The sequence below is a fragment of the Trachurus japonicus genome, chromosome 7 (assembly GCF_045865225.1).
Source record: "Trachurus japonicus isolate A0001 chromosome 7, Traja_1.0".
Taxonomy (NCBI): domain Eukaryota; kingdom Metazoa; phylum Chordata; class Actinopteri; order Carangiformes; family Carangidae; genus Trachurus; species Trachurus japonicus.
The window spans coordinates 9,798,165-9,818,496 of record NC_140913.1 but is presented as its reverse complement, the minus strand read 5'-3'; the positions used below and the strand labels follow the sequence as shown (position 1 = coordinate 9,818,496).

The 20,332-nt window shown below is 44.8% G+C and overlaps 1 protein-coding gene across 9 annotated transcripts in view; it reads left to right on the top strand.

Annotated features, from left to right (window-relative positions):
* Positions 1-19,047, top strand: part of tns2a (tensin 2a) — a 51,759-nt gene extending 32,712 nt beyond the window's left edge. For 8 of the 9 annotated variants that reach the window (XM_085781137.1, XM_085781136.1, XM_085781138.1 and 5 more), the window contains 18 exons: positions 2,340-2,404; positions 2,869-2,952; positions 4,266-4,378; positions 5,224-5,284; positions 5,617-5,692; positions 6,013-6,142; positions 7,801-7,866; positions 8,010-8,126; positions 8,687-10,273; positions 10,514-10,679; positions 13,534-14,681; positions 15,322-15,453; positions 15,640-15,735; positions 15,868-15,945; positions 16,280-16,357; positions 16,635-16,803; positions 17,604-17,672; positions 18,411-19,047. In XM_085781137.1, the coding sequence (XP_085637263.1) occupies positions 2,340-2,404; positions 2,869-2,952; positions 4,266-4,378; positions 5,224-5,284; positions 5,617-5,692; positions 6,013-6,142; positions 7,801-7,866; positions 8,010-8,126; positions 8,687-10,273; positions 10,514-10,679; positions 13,534-14,681; positions 15,322-15,453; positions 15,640-15,735; positions 15,868-15,945; positions 16,280-16,357; positions 16,635-16,803; positions 17,604-17,672; positions 18,411-18,552 (4,377 nt within the window). In that variant the 3' untranslated portion in view covers positions 18,553-19,047. Of the gene's footprint in view, positions 1-2,339; positions 2,405-2,868; positions 2,953-4,265; positions 4,379-5,223; positions 5,285-5,616; positions 5,693-6,012; positions 6,143-7,800; positions 7,867-8,009; positions 8,127-8,686; positions 10,274-10,513; positions 10,680-13,533; positions 14,682-15,321; positions 15,454-15,639; positions 15,736-15,867; positions 15,946-16,279; positions 16,358-16,634; positions 16,804-17,603; positions 17,673-17,980; positions 18,011-18,410 lie in introns of all 9 variants that reach the window. The other variant, XM_085781144.1, reaches the window with a different exon arrangement.
* The last annotated feature ends 1,285 nt before the right edge of the window (positions 19,048-20,332 follow it).

The window sequence follows — 20,332 nt, the reverse complement described above, 5'->3', positions numbered from 1 at the left end:
TTTATGTGAAGAACGTGTGAAAGAAAAAAAAAATATTGACATGATATGCTACAATACCCCTACGCATTTATGTCCTTCATAGGATGTTCGGGTCAATTTGACCCGGATGAAATACATTGACTGACAGACAGGCAGACACACACACACACACACACACACACACACACACACACACACACACACACACACACTTACATGGACACAGACACACACAAACACGCACACACAAACACACAGAGACACACACACACTTACATGGACACAGACACACAAACACACACAGAGACACACACACACACACACTTACATGGACACAGACACACACGCACGCACACACAAACGCACGCACAGACACACAGAGACACAAACACTTACATGGACACAGACACACAAACACACGCAAGCACACACAGGGACACACACACACACACACTTACATGGACACAGACACACACAAACACGCACACACAAACACACAGAGACACACACAAACACACGCACACACAGAGACATGGACACAGACACACAAACACGCACACACAGAGACACACATATGGACACAGACACACACAAACTTACATGGACACAGACACACACACGCACAGACACAGACACACACAAACTTACATGGACATAGCCACACACAGACACACAAACACACACACACAGAGACACACACATGGACAGTGGACACAGACACACACACGCACAGACACATTATTTTTCATAGATAAACATGATTTATGCTATCCAAGGCTTTACTATAGTGGATTTTTTACATACATTATAACTTTATCACAAAAAACGAATGACACTTCCATTGTTAAATGTGATCTAGCAGAGATTAATTGCAAACATGATTCATGTATGTTATCTATATTGTTTGGAACTGAGATAAAGAAAATATATGTTGGAGTTTTTTTATGTAAATATTTAGTTCTATATTTATTTTAAAACCAACAATAATGTTCCGGGTCAATTTGACCCGAACAGTTCCAAAGGGTCCAAAATGTGAACATAACACAAGGGTTAAAGTATCATGTTCGTATTCAATATAAAGTCAAAGACAGGAGGACACAGTAGACAAAAAAGGATCAGTATTGTGGTGCCTGATTTTAAAGAAACCAACAAACTTGCTTCTCAGTAACATGTCTATGATTCTGACATTGAGGAAGTTGTAACAGGTGAATTATCCATACTGTGTTTTAACAGTGGATCATATCCATATGTCTGTCTATCAGTCATGTGTTTCAGATTTGAGAAAGTCTGGAAAGTAGCAAAATCAATGTGAAATTGGAGTGAATACAATATTTCTTTCTGGGATGTAGGGCAGTAGAAGTATAAAACACCCTAAATACTTCAGTTAAAACAATATTGTAGAAATACTCACATGCATGCTCACATGCTTTAATTGCTATTTTGTAAAAACTGTAATGATAATTCTAGTAACCATGTGCAAGCATTTACATGTGTAAGCAGCAATACACATTTCCATGGAGTATTTCTGGTATAAAATGCAATATATAAAGATAAAGCAGTTAAAACATAACTTTCCAAAAACCAAAATTGCAGAGTGCATACTATAATTCAATAAAATGTTTCCACCTTTGCCACAAAATTAGCCAATTCGATTTGGATCAGACTCTCTCAACGAAAACGTTTAACTTCCACACTGACACGCGTCATTTAGAGACTCATTAATGCCGTCGGTTCAGGAAAGCGGCTGCAATTTGAACGTTTCCACCGCTACCAAACAGTGACCGACCAACACTGAGGGGCAACCGAGCTCCCACGGCTTGTCTGGATGTTTTATTTATTGGTTTTGGTCAGGAGAGTTTAAATACTAAAACCAGACTACTTCTGAGGTCTGCTGACTTTCCACAACATTCCAGCTACAGGCTCTTCTGTTCCCAGCTGCAGATCACGCCAGGGTTGGGGAATAAACAAGTTTTTGTCAATGAAGAATCTGTCATTGAGAGATAGACTGAGCGAAACAAGCTTTAATTTGTACTCGGGTGTGTAGGTGCAGCCTTCTTACTGATATCTTGAAGGGAGGGAGGGGGGGGTCACATTAGGAATTTGAAGGAGGAATGTCTGAAGAATGTGTCAGATACTACAGACCGCCTGGTGTGAAAAAAACACCAGGGAGCTTTTTAATTTGAACTCATACTGCTTGATCTCATCTCTATTGAACTGTCTCTTTAAAAAAAACCCTCCAGTAAAGACTGCCAGGTCTTTGAGATTGTGGAAATCAGATGTCTTAATGTAAAACCACAATGCCCGAGGATGCAATCAGCATATGATGATTATGTTCTTGTTGTTCCCTCTACCTCCAACAGGGCAACAAAGGGAAAACAGGCGTCATTATTGCAGCCTACATGCACTACAGCAAGATCTCTGCAGGGTGAGTATGTGTGTGTGTGTGTGTGTGTGTGTGTGTGTGTGTGTGTGTGTGAGGCATCCAAACCCACAATCTGACATTTTCTTGTTCATCAGAATATCCACACATGGAACGCATTAAAGATTATTAAACTGACGTGCAAAAACATATTGGATTTATATTTGACTACTCAAAATGTGCGTGCCAAATATGTTTAAAAACTTATTACACCAGCGTCTGAATGTGTTCTAATTCAAGTAATGTATATGCAGCAAAACGATTTCCATTCAGACTCTGTTGATAAGTCGTTTGATTAATTAAGCCCCGTGGATTACACATAGGAACAGTGGAAACTGGTTTCATCCTGTGGCCAGTGCCAGCTGTATCCTCTCCATGTACTTTCTGGCATCTAGAGAGTCTGGTGCAAGTCCCATGGTGGAAACTGTTGGCTGAAAGCGTCTCTGTGTGTGTGTGCATTTATTTTGCAGAGCGGATCAGGCTCTCAGTACTCTGGCCATGAGGAAGTTCTGTGAAGATAAGGTGTCCCCTTCCCTCCAGCCATCCCAAAACAGGTAGAGGCCACGAGGTGATCTGAGGGGAAATTTGGATGGAGGGGAGGTGCAGTGGTGGTCGAGGATATCCCACATCCTAGCTGGAGTTATTAAACGCATCCCCCCTGCATCCTATTTAAGGGGAATGAAAGGGAAAACAGCTTTTACCTCGGAGCTCCTCATATGTCCAACTGCTGGGTCTGATTTATTTTTAACCTCGTGCTTAGTCTCTTTTCACAGACGACATTTTGGCATGTGACAGACGGAACAAAACTAATGTCGACTGAAATCCATTTAGTTCAGTTTCAGGGTCATGGTGTTTATGCTGACTCACTGTCACACTGACATAACTTGAATAGAACATAATATTCATTGTCAATGTTATATGTAAGTGTTCTTTTCATACTAAGACAAGCCAAAAGGTCTGCTATGGAAATAGTCCATAGAACAAAAAGTATTATAAATGACCCATCCTCTTTTTATTGCACTGTAAAAAAAACAAAAAAAAACATTGACGCAGACTAGCATGGATGCTACACAAGGCAATTACCAAAGATAATAGGAAAATCAATGGTCTGACATTATTATTCTATTACCAAGAGCTACATAAGAAGCTATTCAGGCTATGATACAAGACACAATGAGTTGGAGTTCAAGCACTGGGCTTGGCTGTGAGTGTTGGTTTAGCCTAAAATGTGTTCATATGTTTAACACTTAACTCTAACATGTATTTAAGTTAATTGCTGACTACATGTTCAGAAACATACCTTAGAGTGGTGTGGATTTCCTCATCTGTAATCACTTCCTTTGTTGATTGTTCACTTTTATGTGGATTAAATAGCTATAATTTATATAATTTAGTAAACATTAGAGGTGGATAATCACATTGTCTAACCAAAGCTAACCACCTGCTGGATGTAGCATCTTATAGAAATGTAATTTTGTTGTTTGTTTTTTGATAGTTCTTCTAAATCTAAAAAATGTTAGACTTGAACATTCAGACCTACAGTAATCGCACACAGAGATTTATGGCAGCAAACTAGTGTCAAGAAAATGACGAGGCACTCAAGAACTTTCCTGAATCAATTTCAAATGTGACAGAGACAAGAAATATTTCCATACCCAATGGACAGAGTTTAGGAAAAGTGAAATATTTAGACTGAGCTCCAGAACATTTTTCTTAGCGGACAGATGTGCGTTTGCATTTTTCTTCTTTCTTTTAAAAAAAGGTTTGTTCTTAAGCTCAGTCTACATCTGGTATTCTTATTTTCCATTTTTATCTCTCATGTTTTATCCTGAAGATCTCTCTCACTGTTTCTCCCTCCGTCTCTCAGGTATATCTATTACTTCGGGGGCCTTCTGTCCGGGGCCATCAAGATGAACAGCAGCCCTCTCTTCCTCCACCAAGTTCTCATCCCATCGCTCCCGAACTTCCAGGGTGAAGGAGGTGTGTGTGTCATACATCTGTTTGTTCCTGAAAATCCTATCTACATCCCAGTTCCCTTGTTTGGTTCTTGCTCGATCTTCACACTGCAGTTGATCCGGCTGCTTTGATATTTTAGTGAGCACAAAACGGCAACCTCACAGTAACAATTTGACAGCTCAACATCTACCAGTTTGAGCTTTGCACCAATGTTTTGCTGCTACAAATCGCTGTGCATCAGGTAGAAACCTTGTTTTAATATGAGGTAAATTACTGCCACTTCACTGTTATTGATTTCTACAAATGCTGCGATATTTCACTCATAATCTGATTATCATATAATCATTTTACATGCAAAATATCAGCACATCCAGATGCAAATTATTTATAACTTAGGGATTTTCCTGCTGCCTGTAGAATTGGTAACATATGCGTCATGCGTATGTGTCACCAGCTCTACTCCTCATCAGAAAATTACGTCAAGATGACGTCTTAAAAGAAAACATGTTCTTTTTACTAAGAGCACAGTGTCTTTTTCATACTAAGATGCAGTTCAGGGAATGGAGGCATCCCACCCCCCCGGCTGTGCCCGTGTTTACAGATAAAATGTATATGTAATGTGATGTTTGTGTTGGCGTGGTGCTCTGACAGGCTTCCCTCCTGACTCAGAGCCACATTACCGACCGCAGCTCTCATAGACGGCCACATTCACCCTCCTCCTCCCACGCACACTCGTCTGTTTATCTTTAATCAGATGATCGAGTCCAGGAGGAGGCGGAGGCGGGTGGGCTGGCTGTCAGCACATTCTTCTATCTCCATGTTGGTAATGTCTTAATTTCTCCCTCTTCTCTCTCTCCCTCTGTCTTCAGGTTACTACCCCTTCTTGAAGATCTACCAGGCCATGCAGTTGGTCTACACTTCAGGCATATAGTGAGTCTCTCTGGGTGAAATACGATAAGCCAGCGTGCACTTGTTGGCACTGGGGTGTTTTCTTTCACAAGCTGAGGTTTCAGAGTTGACAGAGTTGAGTAATTAAAGAGACGGGATTGAATAAAATTACACAAAGGATGTCTTTTTTTACTTCAGACCAGCTTTTAATTTGTGTCTTCCAACTTAATAAATCTAGAGTATGGCGATTCTCAAGTTTAAACATAATCTGGTTTGTTTGTTTGGTTTGTCCATTTTTTAATCACATACTGTCTCTGCCTTGTTTGTTTTTACTTATCTAACAGTCTTGTTTGTGTGCTCTGTGTCGTCCACAGTGACCTTCAGGGCACCGGAGGCAGGCGGCTGTGTGTGACCATCGAACCGGCCCTGCTGCTAAAGGGTGACATCATGGTGAGTCATGTGGGAAGGAAATGACAAACAGGAGGACCCCCTGACATGGGTGGTGTCCCTTAGTAACTAAGGCTTCCATAAACTTATGGAATACTTCACAAAGTAGTAGTGCTGCAAAAGTTTGGTGAAACTGCCATGGCTCATTTCTGAAAAGAAAATTGGTTTTGACATTTTGTTAACAAGAAATCAAGATTTGTCTGTTCTGTGGAGGCGACACTCATTATGGGACTAAAAAGCCTTATATTTACCGTTTCAACCTCTCATTACCTCACATGCAGTTTGATGTGTGCCTCCTCTCCCCTCTCTGCCGCCCTCTGCAGGTCAAATGCTACCACAGACGAGCCCAGAGCGCCGACAGAGACACCGTGTTCAGGCTGCAGTTCCACACGTGCACCATCCACGGATCTCAGCTCTGGTTTGGCAAAGGGGAGCTGGACGAAGCTTGTACTGGTAAATTTTATTTAGCTGATCAGAGGTTAAGTAACACAGTGGATGATTTTTGCCAGATGAGGGTTGGAACAAGATTCCAGAGAGTTTGTTGGAGAGAGGACAACTAAGCAAGAGAAAACAAGCCACACATGTTTTAGTCTTGCATCTTTTCTGCATGGGTACTGGAGTATTTTGTTAAACATTAAGGGACAGGGAATGGCTGCAGTTGTGTGTCTGCACTGGATTCACCCGACTCTTCATTTCCTCTCAGCTCTCTGGAGTATTACAACATCTTTTAGCTCATCATTTTGTTTTGTTTTTTTACTGCAGCATCAGAATCAGCAGGCAGCTGTTTCCCAAGAAAAATCTGTAAAATCCCAATGAACTGACTCTACTCCATAGCAAACAGCTTTTAGGATTAGCAAGTAAGCAGTGTTGAACATTTTGCAGCTAAAAAGCCAAAATATGTCATTATAGAGATTAAAATTAGTTCAGTACAATAAACTTTATATGTCCCTAGGGAGAGATTGAAAGCACATAGAGCAGATGTTATGAAACACAAAAACAACACACAAATAGAATAGAACAAATCAAGCTAAAGCTAAAACAAATCAACAACAGTGCAAAAGATCATTAATATGATGGGAGAATGGCATCACAAGTGGAAAGATCAGTAAAATGTAAAACATAGTGCAACAGTATCACAAGTAGAGAGGAGCTGACCCGCACTCTGTGTGCATGTAGCTAACATTAGCCACAATGAGCTACTGGTCATACCAGACCACATAAGGCTTCAGCTGCAAAAGCCCTCAAATTGCTGAAGTGAGCAAGACTTGACTTGATTTGATTTGTAAAAAGAAGACTGTGAGTCTAGTCTCACTTAAAATGTACATGAACAATTTAGTGTTTATTGCTCCCCTAAAGGTGGATTTAGTTTCATTTTGCACTTTCAGATTATCATTCAGGCACAGTTTGTTAATTGTGGAATCACCAGACACAACTAATGGATATAATTGCAGCTCTTTAAATTGGTATTGTGGGAATGTATTCACAGTGGTTTGACTTGAATAATACCGTGGCTGAAGAAATCCCTAAATAATAGCAGCATAATCCCCGTCCTGGACATAATAACAGTTCTCTGGAGGGCAAGTATCCTGAAAATGAGTTGTACTGTATGTTGGAGTGAGTGTCTCTAACGATCCCTCCGAGAGAGTAGAGGAGGCCTGGTGAGCGCTGGTGTATTCCTTAAGTCCATAATGAATATGCTCATTACTTCATTTCCTCCTCGGTTTCACTTTCCCTGAAATGACAGCACATGTGTAGCTGAGAAGCACGTCTGCAGGGCGAAGGAGGTTGTCCATGTGGTCGTGATTCCATTACCCTAAATGAAGCATTACAAATGTACATAAACACACCATTGTTGGTTCATGGAACTTATAAAACATCTGCGGAAGGTATTAGTATATTTGATATATTAGAGCAGAAAAACGTTTTGATTCCTTCCTGGGGTTTTGCCACATCACTGGAGCAATGTTATGCTTTCATAAACCTGGGACTCATGTGGAGATTATATTTGTATTTATAGGCTGTGATGTAGATTTTATGTTTTTATGAAAAAGTATTTATTATTATTATTCCCTTGATGTTTTGTTGAGCATTTTTCCCCCTCTTCTCCTCAGATGAACGTTTTCCGTCCGATGCTACAGTTGAGTTTGTCTTCTCCTCTGGACCTGAGAAGATCAAAGGTTGGTTCACTCAGCTTCTTCATGCCAGTTCTAGATTGTAAATTTAGTTTATATTTGTCCAATAAGGAAAATACTAACCGACTGTAAATCTGAAATGGTTTTAAAGAAGGAAACAAATGCAGATTAAATGCATCTCTCCACAGGTCGTGAATACCAGAAGAACGACCCGGCCGTCACCGTCGACTACAACACTGCTGACCCAGTGGTTCGCTGGGATTCCTACGAGAACTTTAACCAGCGATACCAGGACAGTCTGGAGGGTAACACAGCTGTTTCCTTTAAATCCCATATCAGCTTGATCTTAAAGGTCAATTATAATTTAAAGAGAGATTCCCATGTGCTCAAAACCTCAGTCCATAGAGAAATGTACACAGCTTGTATTGTATACTTGAAACAGAGCTTTAAAATCAGCCATAAGGGGTTTTTTTTTTTAACTTTGTGATGACACGGCAAAGCATGATTTGATATCTCTGAGTAAAGAAAGCTGTTATTAGGTCACTGAAAGGCTCAGAGGCTTCTCTCTTCTGATTGGCTGTTGTTACTCAAACACCAGAGAGAAACCTCTAAGGAGATGTAAAACTACACTGAGATGTTTTGTGGTTCTTGAAACAAATATATCTTTCTATGGGCCTACACATGATAAAGTATGGGACGTTTAATAGAAAAGGTTTACAGTTATTACCCGAACCATTTGGAAAATCTCCAAAATTTCCAAGTCTGACTTCATGTCAAGCAGAAATAAAAGGATAATAACAACCGAAGATAATATGTCTTTATGCATATCTAATGAGCTGATCTGGTTTCTTTTCATTTGTTTTAGACATTGCCCACACCAGAGGTCCTGTAGATGGCAGTCTCTACGCTCAAATAAAGAAGCGCCGAGGGCCCGGCTCTGGTTCTCTGACCTCAACCAATGGGAGCAGTCCAGGTGTGGGCCTTTCTGAGGATAGGCCCGATCATCTCATCACTCAAGGCTCCGACTCCGGCCTCTCCGGCCATTCCATCCATTTGAACCAGCCATCCGTCCACTCCGACCGACAGGACGAGCCCGTTCGTCCGCCGCCTCCGACCAGACAGGAAAGGGAGGAGCTGGAACGCCTCCTCGGAGGCATCGAGGGAAACCGAGACGGAGAGCGAGAGACCGCCATCCTGGACGACGGAGATTCCTTGCCCTCGGAGCGAACCGGGATGTTGAGACTCAGCCGCTCGTGTTCCTGCCGGGACGGCTACCGGTCCCAGCGCTGCGCCGAGCCCGGCTGCGACCGCACCCTCCTCATGCCTAACGGCTACTGCCTCGATCGGGCTCCCGGCACCAACGGGCACCACGGGGCCACGCCCTCCGCCAGCCCCAACCCGGCCGCTCCTCCGTCACACATGGACCTGTGCCAGCACTACAGCCCCCACTCCCACCAGTCCCTGCCCCCTCCGGACCTGGTGTGGGACCGCCAGAGTGGCCCGCCGCACTACCTGCACCGCTCCTGCTCCGACGTCCCCTCCTCCCGACACATGTGCCCGTACCCGTCACCGGACCTCACCCCTCACCCTCACAACCCCCCACACCACCACCCCCTCCCTTCTCAGAGTCGCATCTGCTGTCGAGAGGACGACTACGGCCCCTACCACCACCCGCCTCCGTCTCACAGCCACCACCACGCCCACGCGCACCACTCCAAACCCTCCACCAGCCCGACCTACCACGACATAATGCTGATGGACGGCCTGCCGCCCCCGGGCTGCCCTTGCAGAGACTGCGCCATCAGAAGGGAAGACTCGGCGGCCTATCACGGCCTGAGGCTGGACCGAGGCGACAGTTTCCACTGGGACAGGGAGGCGGAGCTCCAGCAGAGGGAGGTGGGGCTCAGGAGAGCCAGAGAGACGGAGCTACCCCGAGGGTCGGAGCTCCACTGGGAGAGGGATCCCGGCCTCAGGCGAGGCCGAGAGCTGTCCCTCCACTGGGACCGAGACAGGGAGGCCGAGCTGCAGTGGGAGAGGGACAGAGAGGCTGAATACTGGCACAGGAGGGCCACCGTAGCCTACGCCCCTCAGGGTCACGATCTCCCGGCCTTCACATTCGACCCCCTACCGTCGGGTCACCCGGCTTATCCAGAGGCGTCGAGATCTCACGCTCACTCTCACCTGGACCTGAAGTACAGCAGCAGCAGCAGCGGCTACCAAACGCCCCGGCAGGTGTGCCCCTACTCGCCGTACCAGCCCTCGCCATCCGAAAGCAGGGGCTACGCCTCCGGCTACCAGTCCGAGTCCACGTCCCCGCTGCCTCCTGCTTCCTCCATGACGGGACCCTGCAGCCATAGCAACGGGCCAGCAGAACATAACCACAACCACCACAACCACCACCACCACCACCTCCCAGACTCGCAGCAGTCATACGGCTCTGACTCACACACTGGTGAGTCTCATTAAAACAGAGACGCTGAGAAATGTGTTTTCTAGTAACGGGAAAACTCAAGTGGATAAATTGTCCATAATCAACAACAGTACCCACTGATACTTTGTGCGTAACTAGACAAATACCTCACACATTACTCACATATTACCTCGTCTCGCCAGGCACTGACCTCAGCTGATTCTGCGTTCATGGATGTTATTGATTGTAAAAGTAAAATCCATTGTTCCCTCCCTCTCGCAGATGGTCTTCGTAGTTCTGGTGAGAGCGTGGGCTGGAGGGATCACATCACCCACGGATCCTTCAAGAGAGTCAATAGAGACGGCCACGGCGCATGCTCCACGCCGTCTGACATGTCTGGACCGTCCACTCCCGTCCACACCAGCAGCCCCCTGCGCACACAGGAAAGGTATCCCACCTCCACTCCATCAGTAGACAAGGGTTTTGTCACAAAGAGCACTCCTCTGTCAGGTCCTGTCTGTGACTCCTTTCTAGCGTTTTAGGCTGGATTGCACCAACAAGGTTTAATTTAATCTAAGATTAGCTCTAATCAGAGATTAGTAAAACTCAGTTTAAAATGAGTTAATCCATGTTTAAAATTAAGCAGAGCTCTGTTGCACCATTTAAAATTAATCTCAGTTTAGTAAAACTCAGTTTAACTGAATTTAAACTGATTTAAATCAGTAGGGACATAAGTGTGTATAAAGGAACTTATTAAATATGCAAAATGGAGTTTTGTTAGTTGCAGTTTGTAAACAAAACATTCAAGCTGGGTGGCTCAACTGTGTAGACTAGCCTCCTGCCCCTGACAGCAGCAGTCAAGACCGCAGAGGAAACAAAATACAGTCTGGGCCGATACCTGCTGTCACCAACACCGGAGCCTCTGGTGTCACATGTTTTTGTTTTGTTTTTTAAACAGGAGAGCCGAGCTGGGAAGACGGTGTTAGCAGTGGATGCTAACCACTACCACTAGCCGGATTTAGCATCGAGCTAGCTCCCCACAACGGTCCTCATACTTGTTACCAGTCGAGGCTTTAGTTGTCAGTGACGGTGGGGAATCGGTCTGCAGCTCCAGCACTTCACTCAGACTGTATTTCTTTCTTTTGTCCTCCTGACTGCTGCTGCTGAGAGAGAGAGACGTGCTAGCACTCGTTAGCATCAGAGACAGCTAGTGCAGCTAGCAGCCCTGAGCCTCCTACTCTGCTGCAGTAGCTTCACCTGAGCTCCGTCAGAGAAAACACCGTCTCTCTCCGCCCAGAAACGTCTCTGTGCGCAACAAAACAAAGCAAAAGAGAGTTTTCCTCAAGGAACTTCATAATTTTGCTCACTCCACCTCAAAAATGCAGCCCTTGAAAAAATTAAACCTCCTCCACTGTCAGTTTAAAATTAACCCTAGATCACAGTTTAAACTGGAGTTTAAAGTTCTGGTGCAACAGGATTAAAATTAAACTTAGTTTAGAGTAAAAATTAAACTGAGGTTTAAAGGGAGGTTTAAATCTAATCTGTCTTAATTTTGAACTAGGTTTAAAGTTTAGTGCAACAGAATTTAAACTTAAACCATGATTTAATCTGGTTTTAAAGTTAAACCTTGTTGGTGCAATCCAGCCTTAGGCTGGATTGCACCAACAAGGTTTAATTTAATCTAAGATTAGCTCTAATCAGAGATTAGTAAAACTCAGTTTAAAATGAGTTAATCCATGTTTAAAATTAAGCAGAGCTCTGTTGCACCATTTAAAATTAATCTCAGTTTAGTAAAACTCAGTTTAACTGAATTTAAACTGAATTTAAACTGATTTAAATCAGTAGGGACAAGTGTGTATAAAGGAAACTAATTAAATATGCAAAATGGAGTTTTGTTCATTGCAGTTTGTAAACAAAACATTCAAACTGGGTGGGCTCAACTGTGTAGACTAGCCTCCTGCCCCTGACAGCAGCAGTCAAGACCGCAGAGGAAACGAAATACAGTCTGGGCCGATACCCGCTGTCACCAACACCAGCCTCTGGTGTCACATGATTTGTTTTGTTTTTTAAACAGGAGAGCCGAGCTGGGAAGACGGTGTTAGCGGTGGATGCTAACCACTACCACTAGCCGGAGTTAGCATCGAGCTAGCTCCCCACAACGGTCCTCATACTTGTTACCAGCCCAGGCTTTAGTTGTCAGTGACGGTCAGGAATCGGTCTGCAGCTCCAGCGCTCCAGACTGTATTTCTTTCTTTTGTCCTCCTGACTGCTGCTGCTGAGAGAGAGAGAGAGAGAGAGAGACGTGCTAGCACTCGTTAGCATCAGAGACAGCTAGTGCAGCTAGCAGCCCTGAGCCTTCTGCTCTGCTGCAGTAGCTTCACCTGAGCTTTGTCAGAGAAAACACCGTCTCTCTCCAAGTGGAACTCGCTGCAGAACCACAACTCCAGCATCAGACAACACAGACAGAGCCTGTCTCTCAATTTTCCTCAAGGAACTTCATAATTTTGCTCACTCCAGCTCAAAAATGCAAAACATCGTGTTGATCAAACTCATTTAGTTTAGGGGCCACATCCAGAGCAATTTGATCTCAAGTGATGCCGGACCAGTAAAGTAATAGCATAATAACCTATAAATAATGAGAACTCAAATATTCACGTTGTTTTAGTGCAAATGAATCTGTTTTACAAAACATGTTAATGAGCAACCGGAATGTTCTTGAGAAAAATACTGGCAATTTCAACAATATTATGCCTGTTCTGGCTTCTATGTGATTTTCACACTTGGCAAATTCATCCCACTGGCCAAATTGGACCCTCTGGCGGGCCAATTTTGGCCCGTGGGCCGCATGTTTGGCATCCCTGTATTAGACTATATATTTATGGCTTTAACCTAAGAACCAAAAATCATCTCAGTGACATAAATAAGTGACAAATATAGCAGATTACAGGTAAACACTGGGAGAAACCAAATTTACAAGGCTGGATGGTGGGCCCTAGTGGGCGAGCCATACGGTCATGGCAGCTGCTTTGTTGTGACAAAGTTACAGTCCTGTCGGCTCGTTTCAAGACTCAGCTTCTGAAGGCTGTGTACATTTCTCTGGAGGGTTTTTGATGCTTTGACAGTATTGACATGGAACATAGACCTGATTTATGACCAAAAAGGACATGGGATAATATTTTAAAGACCTTAAAAAAAAAAAAAAAATTGAAATAAAAAAAAACAGGTTCAGAGAGTAGGTTAGAGTAGAAATTGAGTTGGTTCTCTAGCTCTGTGACAGTAAGACTCTTATCTGGTCATTTCAGCCCCAGTCCAGGAGGGAGGGAGTATGAGATCCGAACCACGGACATCCTGAGCAGTGACTATGAGGCGCCACAGCCACAGGACAGACACTGTCGGGTCGACAACACCGTCCAGGAATCTTCAGAGAGCCAAAAGAGCAGCGCAGAGCCGTCGTCCACCAAGGACACACAGTCGCACACAACCACACCCGCACAAACAGATCCCCACAACCACTGCACTGCACCGACAGACCCGTCCCCTTCAACACCCTCAGCTGCTTCCTTCGACTCCGTGATGCCCGCCACACCAAACCAGGGACACTACCAGGCTCCCTCCTCCCCTGTACACGCTTCACCCGCACCAGATACTCACCCCCAACCCGCCCCCCATCCCTCACAAGCTGCTGCTCTGCCGCCCGCTGTGACACAGGCCGTGCCCCAGCCTCAGAGCCAGACCCAGGTCCAAGCCGCAGGACCGATCGCACCGGAGGTCAACGGATCTTCTCCGACCAGGGAAGCCCACCCCGAAGCCCCAAAACCCGTCGGCACCTCCAACGGCCAGGCTCCTGCATCTCCCACCGCAGCTCCGCCATCCTCCCCCCAGCCTGCACCCAGCAGCATGGAGGGCTCCCCCGTGTCCGACGTCCCGGTGCCCGGCTTCGCCACCCTGGGTAGAAGGTTGATGTTGGGTGGGTCCGACCCCCAGCACCCCAACAACGTCCAGCAGCACGGACCCCCGCATCACCACTTCCCAGCCACGGAGCACAGCAGCGCTGCTCAGGACACCAACAAGAGGCTGTGCTACTCGGCCCACACCCCTCAGCTTCACCCGTCCTCCTTCTCCAACTACTCCACCATCTCCATCCCCCTCCCCCACCCGCAACCCCCTCTGCCGGAGAAGCGCCACCCGCCCGTCCAGTCGGGTTCACCCACCGAAGGGCCGGGAACTCTGAGGCCGGCCATGGGCCACATGCCTCCCTCCTCCACCACCAGCACCACCCAGCATCAGCACCACGTCACATTCTCTCCCACCGTGGGGGAAATTGCCCCCCCTACAGGCCAGAGCGACGGAGTGGCCTCCGTGGAGAACGAGAATGGGAACAGGGTCGGTGTGAAGTTTGTCCAGGACAGTTCGAGGTTCTGGTACAAGCCAGGCATCTCCAGAGAGCAAGGTCGGTGTGAAAGCTCTTAGATGTTGTTTATCTGTATCCGAAGATCACCAAAAGGTCCAATTCGTTCAAAGGTGTATCAGGGCCATCACAGGTAAAAAGAACATATTGCTGGAAGTGAGGAGGGTGGAATTTCTGTTTAAATTTAGAATTTTTCATGTTAAAATCGCAAAACTAATGAGGAAAGTACTTATATATTCTCTGCTGTTAAAGATAAAGTCTCAATTTTTGGAGAAAAAAAAAACTAATTCAAAAAGGAAACGCATCTGCACTACTTTTCAGGTGGAATACTTCTTCTTTTTTTAGCCCAGATTCACCAGATCATTATGGTGGCTGTGCCCTTGTAACCTTGCGAGAAAAAAAAACTGAACTGATTTTTTTAGGGTTTTTGTGGCAAATTGGGTTTTTTTTTTTTATTCTCAACATTTTTAGTTTTTATTGCAAATTTGTGTATTTTTCCTCACAAATTTGATCATAGATTTGATAAGTCTGAGTTTTGAACACAAACCCTGACCCCCTATAGTTTTTTAAATCTACAATGGCTCTGATACACCGTCATAAATTTGCTACGATTTAATATTTAGTTCTATTGAGAATTTCAGAAAATAAAACTTCCTGTCATCTTGTTTGTGTTGGTCTGCAGCCATCGCAGCTCTCAAGGAGAGGGAACCAGGAACCTTCCTGATCAGGGACAGTAACTCGTTCCAGGGGGCCTACGGCTTGGCCCTGAAGGTGGCCACGCCCCCTGTCAACGTCAACAACCACAGCAGCAAAGGTAAAGCTGTTTTTGATTTGTTTACATCAATATCTCAATTCATCTTTGCTTCTTGTGTTCAGCAACAACATCACAGTGCAGCCATTCAAGGTATTTTATGTGGCATTTGACTCACTCAGCAGCTGCTTTGTCCTCGGTTCACAATGATGTTTGCAGTTTGTTGACAGTCGGTGTCTGTTGTTGCAGTGAGCGACCCTCTGGAGCAGCTGGTCCGACACTTCCTGATAGAAACAGGCCCCCGGGGAGTGAAGATTAAAGGATGTCAGAACGAGCCCTACTTTGGTCAGTTTTAGCTTTCACTGTTCATGGCTGTGATAAAATATCCATATTTCTCAGGACAGAGAGTTGTGTTTGTCAACATGTTGTTAATGTTTGGGAATGTAAGGAATTAGTGCTGTTATCTCTGATCCACAGGGAGTCTGTCAGCGTTGGTCTACCAGCACTCCATCACACCCATCTCTTTGCCCTGTGCTCTGAAGATCCCAGAAAAAGGTTGGTGCTGTCGAGTCTTTTGAAAGATTAATTTTTTCTTTTTGCTTAATTTGCCAATACATTTGTCAATGAATTATTTCTCTGTAACTGTTTCATTAAATCCAAAGTGACAAACTTATTTTTCCCAAATCCTCAAATATCTCATTTAAAGCCACACAAACAGTGGAAAATCTATAATGTTCACATTTTTTGTGTCCATCTACGAATTATTTGAGACTTTTGTTTGTATTTCTGTTTAAATTAAAAAAAAACAAAAAATTAAAAAAAACACACAAGTTGATTGATCACAGGAAGTGAAATCATGCGCTGACTTTCTTTGTGTCTGTGATGTCAGATCTGACTGGAGATGTGCAGGAGGTTCAACCAGTGAGTAACATCAGCACAGCTGCCGACCTGCTCAAACAAGGAGCAGGTGAGTTCTCTACATCTCCTCACACACACACTCATGTTTCTCATATGTGTCAGAGATGAAGTTTATTATTTTAACATTCAGCAGAAAAGATCAAGTCATTGAACACTAAGCCATACAACATGATAACATCTACTACTTCTACAACTATTACCGCTCATATAAATGTCTAAATGTCATCAAGTCAAATACAAAACGCAGCCATTCATGTGCAGTGTGTTTAGGTGTGATTGTGTTGTCAGCTCATCAGTCACCCTGTCCACCTGTCTTCTACCCTCAGCCTGTAACGTCCTCTACCTGAACTCCGTGGAAACAGAGTCTCTGACCGGCCCCCAGGCCATCGCCAAGGCAACGGACGCCACCCTGAGTCGCAGCCCACGTCCTGCCGCCACCGTCGTACAGTTCAAAGTGACGTCTCAGGGCATCACGCTCACCGACAGCCAGCGCAGGTAAGTGGACACTTCCACATAGATTTTTTTTTAATTTTCAATTTTATTCTCCAGTTCAAACAATTTGTTCCTCATATGATCATCTACTGACCTTATGATGGGACTAAAGGGTGCATACTCAAATACTTTATTTCAGATGTGGAGGCAATTTGTATCTGACCTCTGGTGACCCTGAGAGGTCACTGACCCCAGTGATGCATTTTCCCTCTTTTTCACTTCTGTCTTTGCCAAAGAATTTTCTGCTGTGGTCATGTGACCATATGGACTGCAGGATGATCCACTGTTTTCAGGTGTTAATGTAGCTACAGCTCGTTTAAAAACATTGTCAATTTCTACTAGCCTAGAACATTAGCAAACCTTCTAGCCATCAGCTAACATGCTATTTTGGTTCTGCACTGACTCATTACAAGAACCCATACAAACTTTTCAATGATTCCTCAAATTACTCTGTCACATATGACAAATATGTACCGCAGGCTCAACATTTGACTGTCTAACAAGAAAAAAAGCTTTTAATTGATTTTCACTATCAGTCCTAAAAGTTCTGTATGGAACAAACCTGTAACAATGACAGAACTACAAACTGGATGAACACAGATGCTGATAGCGATCCGTCTGAGGATCAGATCAGATGATTGATGAGTCAAGCCCGACTCTGCCCTGTCCCAGAGGTCACATCTGAAAATAAACTTCCTGGTTTATAGAACCACTGGAGGAAGTTTCACATCCAGGCTCATGTGCTGCACTATTACCCAGTTGGCAGTGATTGACTGCTGTGTTTGGGCTCTTTCTTCTTCTAGGGTTTTCTTCAGGAGACATTACCCAGTGAACAGCGTCACCTTCAGCAGCGTGGACCCAAAGGACAGGAGGTGAGAACTTCAAAGCCTCCGCGAGTCTTAACTCAACTAACCTCCAATCATTAGACACATCAGTCACCACTACACCCATAATCATCCACTGCACTCGCTGCTGCGAGCCCTTCGCATGAACCCCAATCTGTCTGTTGTTTGTGAGTGCATTCGTTTGCCTGTGAATGTGTGCGCGTGTGCACGAGAGTCGGGTTCATTGTGTGTTATGCGTGCACGTTTGGCGGCAGCTGCAGCTGCATCAGCTTGTTTGGCAGCTCTGCCTGAGTGTGGATGTCTGAATGCGCGCTCTCTCTCCCTCTCTGCCATAGGTGGACTAACTTAGACAACACCACCACTAAGTAAGTTCTCTGTGTTTGCCGTCCCAGAAGGGGTGTGTGTGTGTGTGTGTGTGTGTGTGTGTGTGTGTGTGTGTGTGTGTGTGTGTGTGTGTGTGTGTGTGTGTGTGTGTGTGTGTGTGTGTTTGACCAGGGTGTGTAGTTTCAGCTGTTGTTAAAATTCAAGCCTCTGCATGGCATGAGGGTGTGTGTGTGTGTGTGTGTGAGCCTTGGCAACAATCATCCCAGCAACTATGATTCAATAATGAAACCCAGTCCTACATATTAAACATCACTAATCCCCTCATTGTAGTTGACCCTGCTACAGAGAGACAGTACAACCTACTAACCTGGCAGACTCAGCCCACCTTTCACTTCCCGTCAGGCTCAGTAACTCTTGTCACATCCTCTTCTCCGCTCTCAGGGTGTTTGGTTTCGTAGCCAAGAAGCCGGGCAGCTTGGCCGAGAACGTCTGCCACATGTTCGCCGAGCTGGACCCCGAGCAGCCCGCCGCCGCCATCGTCAACTTCATCAACAAGGTCATGTTGTCGCAGCAGCGCCGGTAGACGGCGAGGCAGGGGACGAAACGTTTGTCAATCAGTCGATGATGTGACGAAGATTTTCCTTTTGGTCGGGTGTAAATACGTTGAGAAAATCTTAGTCTATAATCCCCACTGGTGGTTTTCCATCTGTTAATGTGCCTCTCTGTCTGCTCCTACATTTACACCATAACAGCATATTTCAGTTGTTTAATACAGTGAGGTGCTGTTGGATGCAATAATAGTGTCCAGACAGAGCTGTGATGTAAAGTGTTACAACTCCTCCACTAGATGAGGAGGCTTCAGAGGAGACTTAAACATCTGTCCGGGGTCTGTCATGAAGACAGATGTGTTCTGGGTTGACTCAGGTCCTCTGGTATCATGAAGCTGGCTCACTCTGAACAGGCCAAACAGTCGTGCTCTTTCTGAAGTCATGAATAAATATCCACATCCATGACAGAAAAAAAGACGGATGGTGAGTAGGTTCAAAACTTTCAGATTGGCGTTGCAAATGTGAGAATGGTGATTTTTAGCTCAACATCTGCAGTCGGATGGATGTTTTTTGGGATCAGTTTATCTGCTTCAGGATTTAGCCCTTCTTTGCAGCAGAACATCCTTGGACCCGAGAGCTCGCCACACTGCAACTTAAAACACCTGCAGATACACAAATGTGCCCTGAATTCAGCAAAACATCAATTCGTCAACACATGCGCCGCTAAACTCACAACAAAAAGTTTTTCCAGGGACACAAAAAAAAATTGACAGACAGTGGGGGCGCATTTTTGGTCGATGCTTCTCGACTAGAAGTTGTGACGACGTAATAAGTTGGGTTTGTCACATCAGTGTCACCTGATTCCTATATTTTTGCAAACATGCACTGTTAGCTTCAGTCTGTAGCTGGGTCCGTCACTTTTGTGTCCCTAGAAACCCTTGTGTTGTGTTGTGGGTTTTGCCTGTGATTGGCTCATACAGTATGAGTAGGGTTAACCAAGGGTGAGCCGAACCAGTTGACAGCCAGCCTCATGATACCTGGATCAGAGGAGAGCAGAGAGCCAGGCTGAGCTGAGCTTCCTGCTACAGTCCCCTGGTGAATGATGTTTAAAACAGCTTGTATCGTGTTACTGTGGCTGTGGTCCGGTCCAACATTGATGAAAGCAGCTTTAAGGATACGGAGCAGACCGTGTGGAGCCACTGAGGTGAGCCACATGGTGAGCCGAGGGCAACAGAAGAACTGCGACGTTCAACATTCGTACCTTTAAAAACAGCAGGTGTTTATATTCTGTATTGTGACAAAATCCTGTATTTTTTTTCTCCTTTGTGTTAAAAAGTGACCAAAGCCCTGATGATGTAATTTAGTTTCTATATCTAGAGATGTTCAGGTATTCAGATGTATGTACAGCATATTTACAACACAGAAACTTCACAATGGAAATCACAGTCGACAATCAATGTTTGGTTTTTTTTTTCACTCATACACTTAATACATAGAGCGAGTGAGAGAAAGGACTCCAATGCAAGTAAACATGAATGTGAGATTTTTTAACTTTTAATGAGAGTGTGTGCGAGGGAGTGGCGTGCGTGCGTGTGTGTTGGGGGTGTTTAGGTGAGTATGATGGGTGCAGGTAATGTTACGTCCAATTTTAAAAGAAACGCATGTGAAATGGGGAAAAAGCTTGAGAGAGGAGGGACGTACAGTGTTAAATCACACGAGTGCCTCACACCTTCTGACTAAGTCCAATATATAGAAAACATATTCACACACTGTATGTTATCATGGTAAACACACAGCAGCAGGACAGTGGCCTAA